Source organism: Agelaius tricolor, unplaced genomic scaffold (genome assembly GCF_023055355.1).
Source record: "Agelaius tricolor isolate 1412-34295 unplaced genomic scaffold, bAgeTri1.0.p SCAF_5, whole genome shotgun sequence".
NCBI lineage: Eukaryota > Metazoa > Chordata > Aves > Passeriformes > Icteridae > Agelaius > Agelaius tricolor.
In genome coordinates, this window is record NW_027269265.1 from 36,235,302 (window position 1) to 36,250,969 (window position 15,668).

The 15,668-nt window shown below is 34.9% G+C and overlaps 1 protein-coding gene across 4 annotated transcripts in view; it reads left to right on the forward strand.

Annotated features, from left to right (window-relative positions):
* Nucleotides 1-15,668, forward strand: part of UBR1 (ubiquitin protein ligase E3 component n-recognin 1) — a 60,209-nt gene that overhangs the window by 14,972 nt on the left and 29,569 nt on the right. For 2 of the 4 annotated variants that reach the window (XM_071427278.1, XM_071427279.1), the window contains exons 4-23: nt 124-234; nt 1,583-1,713; nt 2,725-2,863; nt 3,389-3,451; nt 3,747-3,870; nt 5,597-5,704; nt 6,156-6,244; nt 6,943-7,041; nt 7,728-7,885; nt 8,532-8,631; nt 8,903-9,031; nt 9,243-9,423; nt 10,293-10,354; nt 10,568-10,678; nt 11,669-11,734; nt 11,845-11,946; nt 12,569-12,632; nt 13,049-13,173; nt 14,094-14,146; nt 15,131-15,233. In XM_071427278.1, the coding sequence (XP_071283379.1) occupies nt 124-234; nt 1,583-1,713; nt 2,725-2,863; nt 3,389-3,451; nt 3,747-3,870; nt 5,597-5,704; nt 6,156-6,244; nt 6,943-7,041; nt 7,728-7,885; nt 8,532-8,631; nt 8,903-9,031; nt 9,243-9,423; nt 10,293-10,354; nt 10,568-10,678; nt 11,669-11,734; nt 11,845-11,946; nt 12,569-12,632; nt 13,049-13,173; nt 14,094-14,146; nt 15,131-15,233 (2,118 nt within the window). Of the gene's footprint in view, nt 1-123; nt 235-1,582; nt 1,714-2,721; nt 2,864-3,388; nt 3,452-3,746; nt 3,871-5,596; nt 5,705-6,155; nt 6,245-6,942; nt 7,042-7,727; nt 7,886-8,531; nt 8,632-8,902; nt 9,032-9,242; nt 9,424-10,292; nt 10,355-10,567; nt 10,679-11,668; nt 11,735-11,844; nt 11,947-12,568; nt 12,633-13,048; nt 13,174-14,093; nt 14,147-15,130; nt 15,234-15,668 lie in introns of those variants that run through there. The other 2 variants (XM_071427277.1, XM_071427280.1) reach the window with 2 other exon arrangements.

Sequence of the window (15,668 nt, forward strand, 5' to 3'; positions counted from 1 at the left end):
GTAAGACTCTTCTGTTTTTAGGTAGATATTTATATTTGTAGTTGATTTAAATAATTCACAATGCCTATTTTCCTCTTGCTTTTTATGGCCGTATTTTATTACTGAAATACATGGTTTTTCCAGATGCATAGCTCCACTGGAGGTGGATTTTGTGACTGTGGGGATACAGAGGCATGGAAGGCTGGACCGCTGTGTACTAAACATGAGCCTGGAGCATCAGGTTCTCCAAAAGAAGTAAGAACATTGCTTAAAGTGAAATAAAAAATTTTGTAAATGTTACCTTCTTATTTTAAAAAGTGCTTATTCCTCTATATGTCTTGTATAAGTCATGTAACAAGTTCAGTCAAGTTGAATCAGGATTTCCTTGGTCAAGGTGTTTGGGTTCAAACATGTATATTAGACATCCTTTGGTTTTTTTGCTTTTTGTTTGCAGGCAGTTTCATCTACCTGTCTTGTGTGCTTGAGTCTTTCATTTGGAATTGAAATTGCACTCTCTTGTTCTTTTCCTTGCAAAGTATATTAGTTCTCATTTACAAATAATTGGTTTCCCAGCAGTTAGCAAATGTTTAGAAGTTTGATTTTATTTTTTTCTGTTTTCTACATTACTGCATTACTGAACAATTGAATTTGTCAGTTACTTCTGGTGTGTGATCTGTCACTATGACTAAAAAAAATGTTCTGTGCCTTGAAACTAACCTTTTATGCTAGGATGTCTCATGGTTATTGTACCTGGTAAAAGAGCATATTAACAAAAATATGCCATCTTACAATGAATTCTTAAAGGCAATGTAGAAAAATCAGCTGCTTCAGGTAAAGTTTGGGGTTTTTTTCAGAGTCCTTCATTCTGAGATAATTTAGGATGAAAAAAACCTCAGCATTTGTCATTGTAAGCAGACCCCAAATCCCTGATGGTTTTGTAGCAAACATACTGTTATTTATGTTCCAGTCCAAAAGTCGAATGGAAAAGGAATAAAAAGCACTGGCCTTACAGAAAAATGAGACAAAGTTTTCCTTCACTTTTTTGTCCTTCTTTTTGAAGAAAGTTAATGGATTTTGGAGATAAAAATGGTTGAAGCTGCAATAAGGAGTGATTTGTTTATCAGGGGAGCTTTTTGCTTGGTCTGCACTGGAAACTTTTAATATCTATGGGAATGCAGAAAGCTGTTAACAGCTTTTTTGAATGCAAATTAAAAAAAAAAAGCTAAGAAAATTATAAAAATTGAAAAAAATTAAAGAAGTATTTTTAGAGAAGAAAGTAACACATTTGATGAGGCCTTTCATATTCTAGGCCTAGATAAAACATGGATGCATAAAGAAAGGTATATGAAACTGTTGGAGTACTACTGAGAGCCCTTGCAATGAAGTAACTTTGAAAAGAAGACATTAGGTGAGGTTAATTTGCTTGAAAATTGTGAAAAAGATTATTTCCTGATTATAGTACACGTATGTATATATAAAATTTACAGTACATACGTATATATTATAGTATAATTTCCTATAATATTAATAAGGTACTATATCAACCCCCATTTAATTTTTTTTTAGGTTCTTTGCCATGTTAATATTATCTCATGTTTTACAGAATTCTGAATGTCAGTTGAATGAAGAAATTATGGAGCATTCTAGAAGAGTGTTTCCCTCTGTGATAAAATACATTGTAGATATGCTTATCTGGGAGGAAGAGAAAGAACTGCCTGAGGAGCTCACCATTAGGTAGGGAGTATTTCCAACTTTCTTTTCAATTCATTAGCAACTTGGATTATAATGTTGCCTGAAATAGTCTCATACTCATGCAGACATTAGTGCTGAAATCCCTGTAAACAGCACTGCGGCATATATGACCTAGAGTTATGAAGAGAAAAGCTTTTAATACTTCATGGGAAAAGTAGTGTGTGACTGTCCTCCCTCAGTCACTGAAGAGAATTGCTCCTGAGCCAGCCTGATCTACAGTGAAATGGCAGGGTCTTGGTGCAGGGGAGGAATTGTCAGGAGTGGAGAGACCCACCAGGTGCCATTGGCCGTCCTGAGAGACACTGATGGGGTGCTAAGGGGCAGGGGAGCAGAACTGAGCTGGCAGATTTTCAAGGATGCTTTCCACAGTGCTTGAGAGAAAGATGTGGACAAACCTATTAGCAAGGTCTGTTGCAGTAGGACAATGGCTAATGGTTTGAAACTCAAGGAGGGTAGATTTAGGATAAATACAGGAAGAAATTTTTTACAATGATGGCAGTGAAACACTGGAACTGGTTGCCCAGAGGGTTGGTGGATGCACCATCCCTGGAAACATTCAAGGTCGTGTCGGATGGGACTCTGAGCAACCTGATCTTGTTGAAAATGTCCCTGCTTATTGCAGGGGGGCTGGACTAGATGAACTTAAAAGGTCCCCTCCAACTCAAACCATTCTGTGATTCTGTGAAAATGGAAGAAGGCTGTGTATCACATTAAAAAACAAATGGGTTCATAAAACAGCAGAGAAAGGAAATTATAAGACAATATCAAATAACTTCAAAACTTCTTTTTTGTCCTTGATACATAATTTCTATGGCTTTTTCTGGCACAGATGGTGGGGGGTGTCATTAGCATGAAGAATATGCTTGATTTATTTGAATAACTTTTTAAATTGTATTTGGCATTCATCTCAAGGTATCAATTAAGCTGTATTTGAAAGGACACTATTTACAATTTTACTTTCATTTGTATGATATGTTACCTTTTTCCCAGCAGAGAGAAGGTAGACAGCTACTACTGTGTCCTTTTCAATGATGAACACCATTCTTATGATCATGTCATCTACAGCCTGCAAAGGGCACTTGGCTGTGAACTTGGTGAAGCCCAGTTGCATACAACTGCCATAGATAAAGAGGTTAGTGCATTTGGGATATCAGAGAGTCACCTTCTAGTCATTAAGAGTTACTACTATAGTCACTTGGTTATAGAATCTTTGTTTCTGGTTGCTGGAGCTTGAGGAAAGAAAGGCACATGGCTGAGCAACTCTTAGTCAAAACTTGTTCCCCAGGTGTGGAGAACTTGTTTAGGAAGCACGTATCTCTGGCTATACTCTGCTATTTCATGTACTTTGTGCCAGGAGGAAAGTTGATATGGTTTGTGTTCAAAGTGTTGTGCAGAAATCTCTTTCATCTGTTTTAATGTGTACATGAATTTTCCTTAAGGTATCCAGAGTTTCCTTGGTCATTGTGTTGTTGATTTGGATAGGGTTTTTCCTACAGACAATAATGTTAATTTTTATTTGCTTCTTGGTGTTTAATAGCACTGTGAGTGGTGTTGGGCCCTGTTTTTTTGCTATGTATTAAAAACATAGTAAGGATCAGACTTGTGATCCTTTGGGTTTGCTTTGTATTGGTCTCATGCTCAGTATTTTCTTAAACAGGGTCGTAGAGCTGTTAAGGCAGGACATTATGCCTCTTGTCAGGAAGCAAAAGAAGAAATTAAGGTAACCTCCTAAAGTAATTTTCACATAAAAACACCCCATACCAGCCTAATTAGTATTGACACTGAGCATTTTTGTCTGCCATACAGTCTTTAGCTTAGTACTTCCATGGTTTTATAATTTGCCTGTGAACATTTTGGAATTGAATTTACAGTACCACATTTGAGATAGATGTCTTCAGAAATAAATCATCAAACTCTTTTCTTTGTTTTGCTTGGGCGAGATGGTGGGGAGTGAAAATAAATAATTAAATAATGTTATTTTATTTTATATGCACTAATATTTACCTGACTCCTAGAGGCATTCTGAAAATGTTTCTCAACGGCCTCTTCACGTGGAGGTTCTGCATGCTGATGTTATGGCACACCAGAAGTTTGCCTTGCGCCTTGGTTCTTGGCTGAACAAACTCATGAGCTATTCAAGTAAGCATTGCTGGGTTTTGTTAAAATAATGCCATACCAGTACTTGAATAAATTAAGCAGTGTTATATATGATATTCCCTTAATTAAAATACTTTGATGTTGTTTCTAATTAGAAAATTATTCCTGCAGTAGCATGGGTGATGATATCCATTAGCAAGGTTATGAATAGCAGTACTTTTCTTCTTGTTGAAATAAATGTGTTTGTTTCCCTGATGGAACACTACCTCGAAGTTTTATTATTCTCACTTTTAGCATCACACACACTCAGTGTGTGACTCCTTTACTTAAAAGCTTCCCTTCTCAGTGCTGGTGGAAACCCACAGAGCATCTCTGTCTGTCAGTGGAAACATACATCCTCTGCTTACATCAATTTCTGCTTCAGATTTGATAGCTGTGATTCACTGGAAAGTGTCACTAAAACAAATATTAAAATCTCAATTAAATTTTTTTTCCAGTACTGGAAAGTCTATTTGAAGCTTTCAAACATTGTACTGGTGTTTGATGATGCTTATGGTTTTAAAGATTTCTGAATCAATGTACTTTTGATTTGTTACTATTTTTTTCATACCTGTATCTTGCCACACTAAAGCCATTATAAAATTTCTCCACACAATACAAATATGAATAGATTAAACTCTAATCACTTATCCTCCTCCTTGATAGGTCAATCTGGTGGTCTGCTTTAGCCCCTTTGTAAGCTTCAATGAAGTGAATTTCTTCTAAGATTTTCTGAATGCTTGCTTGAAATACACAGATCAGAACTGTACTTTTTTTGTAATTCTTTAGAGTGTTTTACAAGTTTTAGTATTCTGTTCTTTTCAAGTTTGTATTTATTTTGCCAACAGTATTTTCTTGCTGTTCTGAATTCTTCAGACAGTTCTTTCAGTTGGTGCAAGTTTTTTGAGTGTGGATTATTTCAAAGTTTCTAGTGAAAGTTTGATTTTTATCCAGGTTAGTTAACAGATACTTTTATGTTTTAGAAGAGTCTCTAAGTACAAAGATTGAAGTCAAACATTCCTGTCCTTCTGGATTATATACACAGAGGCTTTATGAGCCTGATGTTCCATACTCAGCTGGAACCTTTGCGTGGTCTGGTGGTTCCTGTTCTTCTCATGGCTTTGTTTCAAGTGGTAGAACATGGATCAAGAAACATTTAATAATGTTTATTTCCAGGTTGTTAGGAATTTGATTCATGACTCTTCACTTTTCCTTTTCAAATTAGTAACATAAGGCCTCATTTTGGAATGTTAAAAACCCGAAGTTGACTGCGATATGTTGTTCTCCAAAACTGCTTCAAGTACTGTGTCTACTGATAGGTGCAAGAAAATACAAAAGAATTTCTGAAATTCTACAAAAGAATGACTTTCAAGGCCTGAGGCAGTGACCAACAGAAACTTGTCTAGTCCTGAGCATTTCTATTCTGGCATAGTAAAGGCTTCTTGTGGATCTGCTTTGCAAAGCTGTCTCAGTTATTTTCATTTTAAAATGCTCTTCTGCATCACAGGATTTATTAAATTAGGTAGGCAAGAATAATAGGAAAAAATTAGTGAGGCAAAGCATATATGGAAGTATATCCATTGAGAAAAAATGTTAAAAGTAATTCTTACTTAACTGCCTTCTTTTTTTCTTCTTTTAAGTAATAGAATTATGTAATTCTAAACTTCTTGTGTCATATAATTTAATTATTGAAACATTCTTGTACAAATGAGTAGTTTCATCCCTACAGGTGACTTTCGCCAGATCTTTTGTCAAATATGTCTCAAGGAAGAAGCTGGTTCTGAAAAGCCCTGCTTTATAAGCAAGTTGATGCTATGGGATGCAAGGCTTCATAAAGGTTTGTTTATCCATGTTGCTAAAAACTAAAGATTTGTCAAATTAATTTTTCACGTGTGTAACATAGATAAATATGAGTGCTATGCATGTAGAATTGCAGTTCTTCTTTTTTTTTTTGTTACAGTTTTTATACAGCCTTAATTTTTACAGCTGAGCTAACTTATATTTGGGATATATATTTGCCACCTCAATTTGTCCTGCTTTGTGTATCTTGAAAAATCTTTTTACAAAATGCAACCTGACACTGAGTGACTTGATTACTTGATGTTTGAGATACATACCAATAAATGTCAAAACCCAAAAGTAATTAATAACTTTGTTCGTATGCTTCATAACCATTTCAAGACTTTCAATGATTTTTTAATTATAGTTTAGTAATTGGTTCCTGTTTTTCCACAAAAAGCTGCATCTTAATACAGCAATGTGACATACATTGTATTGGCTCTTTGCAGGGGCAAGGAAGGTTCTTCATGAACTTATCTTCAGTAGTTTTTTCATGGAAATGGAATACAAAAAATCTTTTGCTGTTGAATTTGTGAAGGTAAATGGTTTGATTTTTATGCTATGAATTTGTACTAGCTTTATGAAATTTCCCCCCAAACTGAAAATTCTTTCAATATAAATAGGGAATTTAAACAAGCAGAACCTCAATAACTGTCTCAGCCCTTATTGGAGTGTAGTTAATTAATTCCCATATCACTGGTTTGTTCCTTAGACTCATGTAGGGATATGCTTGTTCGATTGCCATATTGTTATTATTCTGTGTATATTTTGAAATGCCAGATGAACTGCAACTGAAATTGGTCTTTCTTTTTGAAAATTCGATACAATAATTAAGAAATATACAAAACATAAAACAAAGTGTGTTTTGTTTTAGGGTGATACTTTTTAATTCTGATAAAGATGATGGATACTTTTTGATTTTCTCTGGACTGAAACAAAGCAAACAAAGACTTGCATTACCCATTGCACATGTCTTTTACAGACAGTTGTTGAACAACTATCCATGCAGTTCATTGCAAGAAATAATTGTGTTTGCAATCTGACAAATCAGTTACATTTGTGCTTATCTTCAGTGGGGTCTGTACTGACTTGCTTTGGTGCATTGTGGATATTGTGCTGTTTTTCTTGGTGTTTCTATTAGGTGGGAGAGACACACTGAGATGTAATTCTTGTGAATAAAAAAGTAAACATTTTTGCTAACATTTGTTTAATATCCCCAATACTCTCTTTTTCTAGTATTACAAGGCATTGCAAAAGGAATACATCAGTGATGATCATGACAGATTTCTCTCTGTGACAGCGCTCTCAGTTCAGATGTTCACTGTACCTACTCTGGTATGTACAGCTTGGCTCTGCTGGAGGTGTAAAATAGGTTGGAGAATTGCTAGTAGTGCCACCTGTTGCAGATTGTTGTATTTGGCAGGGAGAATTTATGCATTGCTGAGTTGAATATGAATGATTTTGAGATTTGTGAAAGCCAATGGGAAAGCAGGAGCTTGAGTTGATGTGAAAATTCATTACAGAACATAGAGGGAATGCAAATAAGTATAAGTTCCTGACACATTGTACTCTGCTTTAACTTTGTGTATTTATTTACTGCTCACATTTACCTGTCTATGTGACTTTCAAAACAGGGCAAGGAGGTAAAAAATGGTTAAATGTCTTCTTGTGGGGGTGAAATATGGGGAGGAAGTATATCTATAACTTTTAAAAGTTATATGTTTCTTAGCTGAAGTACTAATGTAAAAATTCTTTTCTGCATGATCTTTCTAGAAAAAAAAATGGCATATCCATTATATAGATGCTGTCAGAATTGAACAAACATACATAGTTGTTGAACAAACTTTGTAGTTGATAGCAGTTGTGTTCCTGTGCAATAAATACTGTGGGAGTTTTTTATCTTGTGCTCTTTGCAAATGCTTAAAAGAATTTTTAATGAGGAAGATGGATTCAAAGGAAAAATCTTTTGATGATAACATTAACAAAAACAAGAAGAAAAATATTTCACTTTGTTCTTGCAGGCCCGACATCTAATTGAAGAGCAAAATGTAATCACCACCATTACAGAGACACTCCTAGAAGTGCTTCCAGAGTACCTAGACAAAAATGACAAGTTCAACTTCCAAGGCTACAGTCAAGACAAACTGACCCGGGTATATTCAGTAATATTTGACCTCAGGTAAGTGTAAGGGTGAGAAGCTAGAGCAGCTCAAAAATACTGGTAGCATGATGAGGTGTTTCAATACAGAGTCTGATGATAAAACTGCTTCAAAATCAAAGCCAAACCCCTCAAAAAACATACATGATACCTTAATGTTTTCTTTTCTTTTCAATGGAAACTTAAAATTTTAAAATACTGAAATTACATTCTGTAAAAGCATTTTTGATTTTCAGTTATCTAATTGCATATAATATTTACATTAATAAATAAAATGTATCTACTATAAGACAGTATGGGAAATTTGTCTCCCATTTGCTGCTATTCTGGGAAAGCTGTATAATCCTTATCTGCATAGGGTTTTCTACTTTTACTGGTACCAAATTTCTCTAATAAACTGAGTAATGTTTATTACTCCATTTATTACACCCCAAACACCTTGGAATTAAAAAAAAAATCTGTTAATTTCCAATGATGGAGTCACACCAAGGTATTAGTAGTTCTAGTATTTGGGAAAATTTTCTGAGTACTTTAAGATGAGGAGGGTGATGAAATTTGATTATGTAATTGATATTATTAAAACAATTGAATTTCAACAACTCTTGAAGTACATGCATAAGAGAAGTCTGAGCAAAGTATGAAAATTTTTTTTTTTTTTTTGGGACAGGTATATCTTAGTCAGCAAACCTACAGTATGGACAGACCGTCTGAGGGAGCGTTTTTTAGAAGGATTTGTTTCTTTCCTACGGGTTCTAACTTGCATGCAGGTACAATATATTTAAATAATTTCTTTCTGATATCCTGTTGTAAAGTGATTACAGCTCCTCTTTTTCCCATAATATTATAATGGATGTAAACATGCAATTACACTTAAATTCTTCAGTCCCTGTTTTGGGTGGGTGAAGAAGACATGTTTATGCAAGTAATACTCATCAGATTTAGTTACATGTGTTTTATCTTTTGACTGTGGAATTTTCTGTTGTGTTAAGCCTGTGATCACTGATTTAGACCAAGTATTTTGTGGGATTTCTATTTCAGGGAATGGAGGAGATAAAAAGACAGATTGGTCAGCACATTGAGGTGGACCCTGACTGGGAAGCAGCTATTACCATACAGATGCAGCTCAAGAACATTCTTTTGATGTTCCAGGAGTGGTGTGCCTCTGATGTAAGTATATAAATTTTCTGTGATTCTTGCATGCATGCCTTTTTTGAATCTTCCTGACAGCTTTTGAAATAGCAGATTTTAGAAAAGCTCACAATTGTTCAATATAGTTTTCCACAAAAAAATTGGTCTGAAAGAATTAATCTGGGTGTGACAAAGAGAGAAAAGAAGGGCTGTAGGATTTTTTTTATTCTGCATGTATTTTTAATTCTAGGAAGAGCTGCTGCTCAGGTCTTACAGAGAATGCCATAAGGCTGTGATGAGGTGCAGCATGAACGGCCGCTCTCGGGAGAAGACAGTATTTCACTTGTGTGGCCATACCCTGGAGAGCAGACCTTACAGAGTGTCTGCAGATCCTGTTAGCATACATTTGCCACTGTCTAGGACTCTTGCTGGTAAGTGATGTGTTTTGATTGCTGTTAAAAACCATGCTTGTTATCCATCTCTATTTCTTTACTCCAGAAAACATTTCGGTTAAGTGCTTCACAGATGAGTTGGTCTCTGACTTAGTGACATTCTCATGATCAGGAAGACATGTTCCCCATATGTCCCACTAATGGAAAGTTTTTCTCAAAACAACATTACCATGGAGATTGGAGGATGTCTTTTTAAATGGAAGACAGAGAAAACAGTCAAGAAGGAAAAAAATTCCTTGTTAATGAGACCCTTAGTTTTCTCTGAAGTGTTTCTTGTTCTGTTTCTATATCCTTTATTTAAATAATGTCCATTATTATTTACCTTGAATTTAGTTTCCAGCCATATATATCTTAGGATGGTTAAAATGTTCCTCCTGAAAGACATATTTTGCACAATGCCAGGACAGGCTTCCAGTCAGAATACAATCACTGCTTTCTATGGAATACAAATAAAATCATATGCTATTATTAAGCCGTAGATTCTTTATCACATCATTTGATACCAAGATACCATCTGTTAATCCTTGTAGTCTTGAAATTGATTTACTACTGATATATGATTCAAATGTGAAATAAAAATTTTATTTATTGTATATTATGTAGCATCTCAATTCGGATGGTGTTCACTCATTCATTTAGTGTAAATTTATTCATAAAATAATTGTTTGTAAGCCTAGTAAGAACTGTTGTGATTAAAAAAAGGAAAGTATGAAGTCTTTCCTAAACAAACGTGGACTTTTTTTCTGGAGTTCTCTGAATTTTAAATGATTTAGCTGACATTTAGAAGGGGTTGGAGAACCTTCACTGAATTTGATTTATTTTCTGATTTTTCTTCCTTGGTTTTGTAGGTCTTCATGTACGATTAAGCAAGACCGGAGCCATCTCAAGATTGCACGAGTTTGTTTCTCCTGTAAGATACTTCTTTTTTTTTCCCAAATGCTTATATGATTTATACTCTGGAAAGAAAAAAGCCTCAGTCTATATGTTCTAACCTTCATGACGCACATACAAGTTATTTTTCAGCTGTCAATATATCTCTGTTCTTTAGGACTTACACTTTTAAAACCACTGGCAGATTTATTCTGAGGTGTTTTTTGTTTGTTTTTCCTTTTTTAAATTCTAGGAAGAATTTCAAGTGGAGCTGCTAGTAGAATATCCTTTGCGGTGTCTTGTCCTGGTTGCACAGGTTGCTGCAGAGATGTGGAGGAGGAATGGGCTCTCCCTGATAAGCCAGGTACTCCCTGCAGTGTTCAGTGCTGAGCTGATCCTCTAAGTGTTTGCAAGGGTTGCTCAGTAATGCTGCCAGGGGTTCATCCAGTGCAGAGAGAGGTCATGGGGTCACTCCTACAGTAAATAGAAAGTTTCTAGGTGGAAATTTCACATGGTTTTATTTCTATCTTCAGCAATAGCTTACCTCCTTGTCTTAGAGGAGTATTTTCATCTCTGCTACGACTCTCTCTTCTACTCTGTCAAATAGTATAATGTTGCTGATGTCTACTTGTAAGCCACTTTCAGATCCCATAATCACTGCCAAAGTACTTGTTGTACTCTTGCTTATAGCATAAAAAGTTAGAAGTTCCTCATGGTGTATGGACATTGTTACATACAGAAGTGAAACTATTAGTCTCACACTAAACATTTGAGAACTCTATAGCTAAACATACAAACATTTTCTAATACTTGTGACTTCTGTTGCAAGAGTAAAGGTAAAGGGAAGAGTCTACCCTTGCATTTACCTCCTTTGGCTTCACTTTGGGGTGGTTTTGGTTTTGTTGTTTGGTTTTATTGGTTGTTTTGTTTTGGGTGGGGGTTTTTTTTGTTTGTTTGGGGGTTTTTGTGGGTTTTTTTGTTTGTTTTTATTCCCTTTGATGGCAGAAGTTCTCTGCTAACCTTGCACAAGACCCTTTGATGAAATCAAAGTAAATCTTGGTAAACCGCTGCAGAATTGTCTTTCTGAGAACTGGGCTAGGAAAAGGAGGATGTTTTGACTTAATTCAGAAGCAGCCATTGGAGTTATGTCCTCTTGGATGGGAGTGTGAAGTATGGCATAGACTTTTTCTGGATAAGTGAGAAAACATTTTTCACTTCCATTAAAGTACATATTTATTTTGAAAGAAATGTGGACTTTCTTTTACTCGATAAAGATGTGGTACAGTTTGAAAGGCCTCAGAGATTAACTGATGTACATTACTTTATGTCTCTCTTTTGTTTTTGTGTTTCTTAGGTATTCTATTATCAAGATGTTAAATGCAGAGAAGAGATGTATGATAAAGACATCATCATGCTCCAGGTACAATGTTCTGAATCACTGCATACTTGTCGTTTTTAAAACATTCAGTTTAATTTTCATTGATTTTAAAATAGCAAGTGATGTTCATATTAATTTGGGTTTTTTGATAGATAGGTGCATCTCTTATGGATCCCAACCAGTTTCTCCTGCTGATACTGCAGAGATATGAGCTTGCTGATGCTTTCAAAAAGATCAAACCCACCAAAGATCAGGTAAGTAGCAAATTTTTCTGCTGCTTAGTTTGTCAGCTTTGAGTATATGAAACATCAATAAGAAAAACTAGCTAATGTTGATAACTGCATTTTTAAGGCCACACTGGAAGTCAGTAAACACAGGAGCTTGTGGTTAGGTAAATATTTTGGAATTTGTAGAGGCTTCCTCAAAATTAGCAAGTAAGTTTTGCCCCCTTTTGGACCTTTATTTTGGACTTATGGAGACTTGTCTCCACAGGGCATCTACCAAAATCCATGTAAATGACTTTGCTATAGCATTTCTATTCTCTTGAGCCATGTTATGTGCTTTTATTTGGGTTGGAAGTTTCTGGGGTTGTTATGCTTCTTCTTGTGGCTTGAACTTTGATATAACCCTTCATTTGGGATACTTTTTTTATCTGTTTCTTTTCTTGCATGTGAATCTTGCACTTCACTTGCTGTAGAATATCTCCTCTGCCAGAGCAGGCACTTTTTCTGGCTTGTTAGAATGGAAATTTCTTCCTGAAGTACAATGTTTCAGCAGTGTACTAGATATGAAGGCTGAGCTCAGTATCATTTGGTGGATGGATTTTTCTGCACTTCTGTTTTTGTTTTTTTAACCTGATTTCTTTAATTCTTGCAGGATTTGATTAAGCAATATAATGTTTTAATAGAAGAGATGCTACAGATTCTCATCTATATTGTGGGTAAGTTTCATTTCTCTGTGTTGTTGTAGTAATGGATGATTGCTTTGACAGAGCAGGCTTGATCATTTTCTTAGACATAGTATAGAGAGGATACTGAGGAGTACCTCTTTTAAATAGATGATTCAGTATCACAAGTATTTGTGAGATGGAAACAATAGGAGTTGGACAGTGAAAAAAGCTGTTAGATAGCTTCATAATTGATGTTAAAGTAGAATATGAAGAGAGTCCATCTCGACCCATGTTGTTAGGAATCTAGGCTGAGAATCATTTTTACTCAGACACTTGGGACAGGCTTCTGACAAATGTAAGCTTATACAATGAAACATCCCAGCAATACCATTATCATGATGCAAAATTCAATGTCACTTCAAACCTGTCATATTTGCCATTCCTCTCCTTTTGGTTCATTCTGACAGGGGAAAGATATGTGCCTGGAATCAGTAATGTGACAAAAGAAGATGTAATAATGAGAGAAATCATCCATCTGTTGTGTATTGAACCAATGGCTCACAGTGCAATTACCAAGTCCTTGCCTGAAAACGTGAGTCCTGATTTATTTACTTTTTTCCTTGATTTACTTTTTCTTGTTTTATGTCTTTCTTCTTTAGCTTTCATATCCTTATATGGAAGCATTTCTAATATAAAGCTTAAATGTTGGTTTGAGAATTACAAAATGGCATGCCAAAGAGGCTTACACACCTTACTGATGTGAAGGCAAATGTCATAGATTCAAGTATGGGCTGATCTGAAAAGACTTGTATGGGAATTATGCTTTTTGTTTAAGAGGTGAATTTTTTCTAGAATATTCAGCTGTAGTTCTCCTAGGTTCAAAAATAAACGTGAAATTTTCTGGTTTGGCCCTGTAGGGTGATGGAGCTGGATTCCATTCTGGCCTGCAGACCACTGATAAATTTAAGCCTGTAATTTTGATGACTTAAACCTGTGCAGATCCATTTGAAGTCAAGTATTGTTCATGTCTATTTGAAAACAAAGACTTCCTTGACATTCCGTTACAGTTGTGGAAGATTGAAGCAAAGGCGAGGGATGTGGATTAGATTTTATAGTCTGGAAGTGTTCAGGGCCAGCAATCAATGCAAAAACCCTAAATTTTTGTTGTAAATGAAATAGCCTTAAATATTATCATAGTATCCAGAGTCACTGTTTAAAATATCTAAACCTCTTTTATTCCTCTTGTTAAGGTAGGGTAAGCATTGACCTGTTTCTAGAGATCAGCTCTGTTATTAATGAAGTTCTACATTATTAAGTGAAAGTATTATGTATCTTTGATACTTCCTTGGAAAATGCCAGTTATGAATATCTGCTTTCTGATTAACAGCGGGCAAAAGATAATAGTTCATGAATTACGGAATTATCTAAATTTGTCTATTTTTGTTACACATAGCGTAATACTGAAGATATTTGAATCATTATATGTTTATCCCAAAGTAATTTTTTTACCAGGAGAACAATGAAACTGGCTTGGAGAATGTAATTAATAAAGTGGCTACATTCAAGTAAGTTCTTAATGTTGTTTTATAAATAGCTTGAAAGTGAAATAAATTTTCTTAGATATGTTTGGGTTAAACAATATGAACGACAGTCTCTGTTCAGCTTATATATTGCTATCTTGAAGTAAATATATTTGCAAATATGCTTAGGAAAGAACAGTGTGTGAATATCCTACACTGCTGCTGTTTCTTTCCCTTTGCCACCCTCTTTCTTCAAATTCGGGTTGAGGAGTCTTGGGAGTTCAGTAATCTCAAGTCCAAGTGGGAGAATCTTTGAAAGTTCATTTTTTTTCCTAAGATGGAAAGTTAAGAAGTCATTGTACCTCTGACAATCACTATCTAGTAACTGTTATGTTACTTAGTTGCTAATTTTCTGCAACTTACCCTTTTTTCTGGAAATTAATTTAATATATAAATATATATGTTTGTGTGTATGCAAGTATAGAACAATAGATTGTAGTTGAACAAAACCAGTGCAAATGTCTGCTATTTTTGTGAGAAAAATGTCTTATTTTAGTATACCTTATTTTAAATTTCATGTGGTTTGCTTGTTCATGTTCAATTAAGAGCAACTGTAAGTGTACCTAGGAATCTTACTTGGGGAATTATATGAACAGTTCAAAGAAATCTCACTGGCTGGAAAGCAGCAAGTATTACTTGTTTTATACTTTGGTTAAAGAAAGGATTGAATTTTATGCAGCAATATCCAATTTCTGAAATTCTAAGCCACACAGTTAAAAAGAATTTTCAGAGGCTATTCGGTGTGCTTTAGATGGTATAGATTAGAAATATTTTGCTGCTGAATTGTTTACTCCTGTAAATCCTGTATTGAAAATTTAAGAGTTCTAACTGTACTCACTCTCTGCTTTTAATAAACTAGTGAGTAGCCATTATAATTCCTGCTTCTTTTGAAAACAAATTTTGTTTGCCTTCAAAGATGTGCTGAATGTATATTAATAATCTGTATATTGTGAAATATTTCTCTGTAAGGAAACCGGGTGTCTCTGGTCATGGAGTTTATGAACTGAAAGATGAATGTTTGAAGGAATTCAATATGTTCTTTTATCACTACACTAAGACCCAGCACAGCAAGGTAAGCAGTGTAAGATTCACTCTAAAAGGTTAAAAAAAATAGTACATACTTACCAATATTTAAAGAATTTTGCTGAATTAATGCAATCTAAAGAAACTGGTTCAGTAAAGAGTGTCTGCAGCTACCTTTGAAATGAAATGTTCCATGAAATTAAAGTTTTCAATACAAATCTAGATGGTGCGGTTTACATTTGTGTTTCCTTTTTGGCACCTTGTGTATTTACTCTGTTAATTCTCTATGCTGAGATGAAAATATGATAAGAATTACCTTTGGACTGGGAACCCCCAAATTTTGTTTTTATAACTCTTACTGAGGAAGCAAATATGTCCAATTATTTATCTTTACTAGAAATTTAAATTCATAACGTAATGTTAAACATGTTTCAGACAAAATTCTAGTTCACAACCAGGAATTTACTGGTATCTCTATGTATCT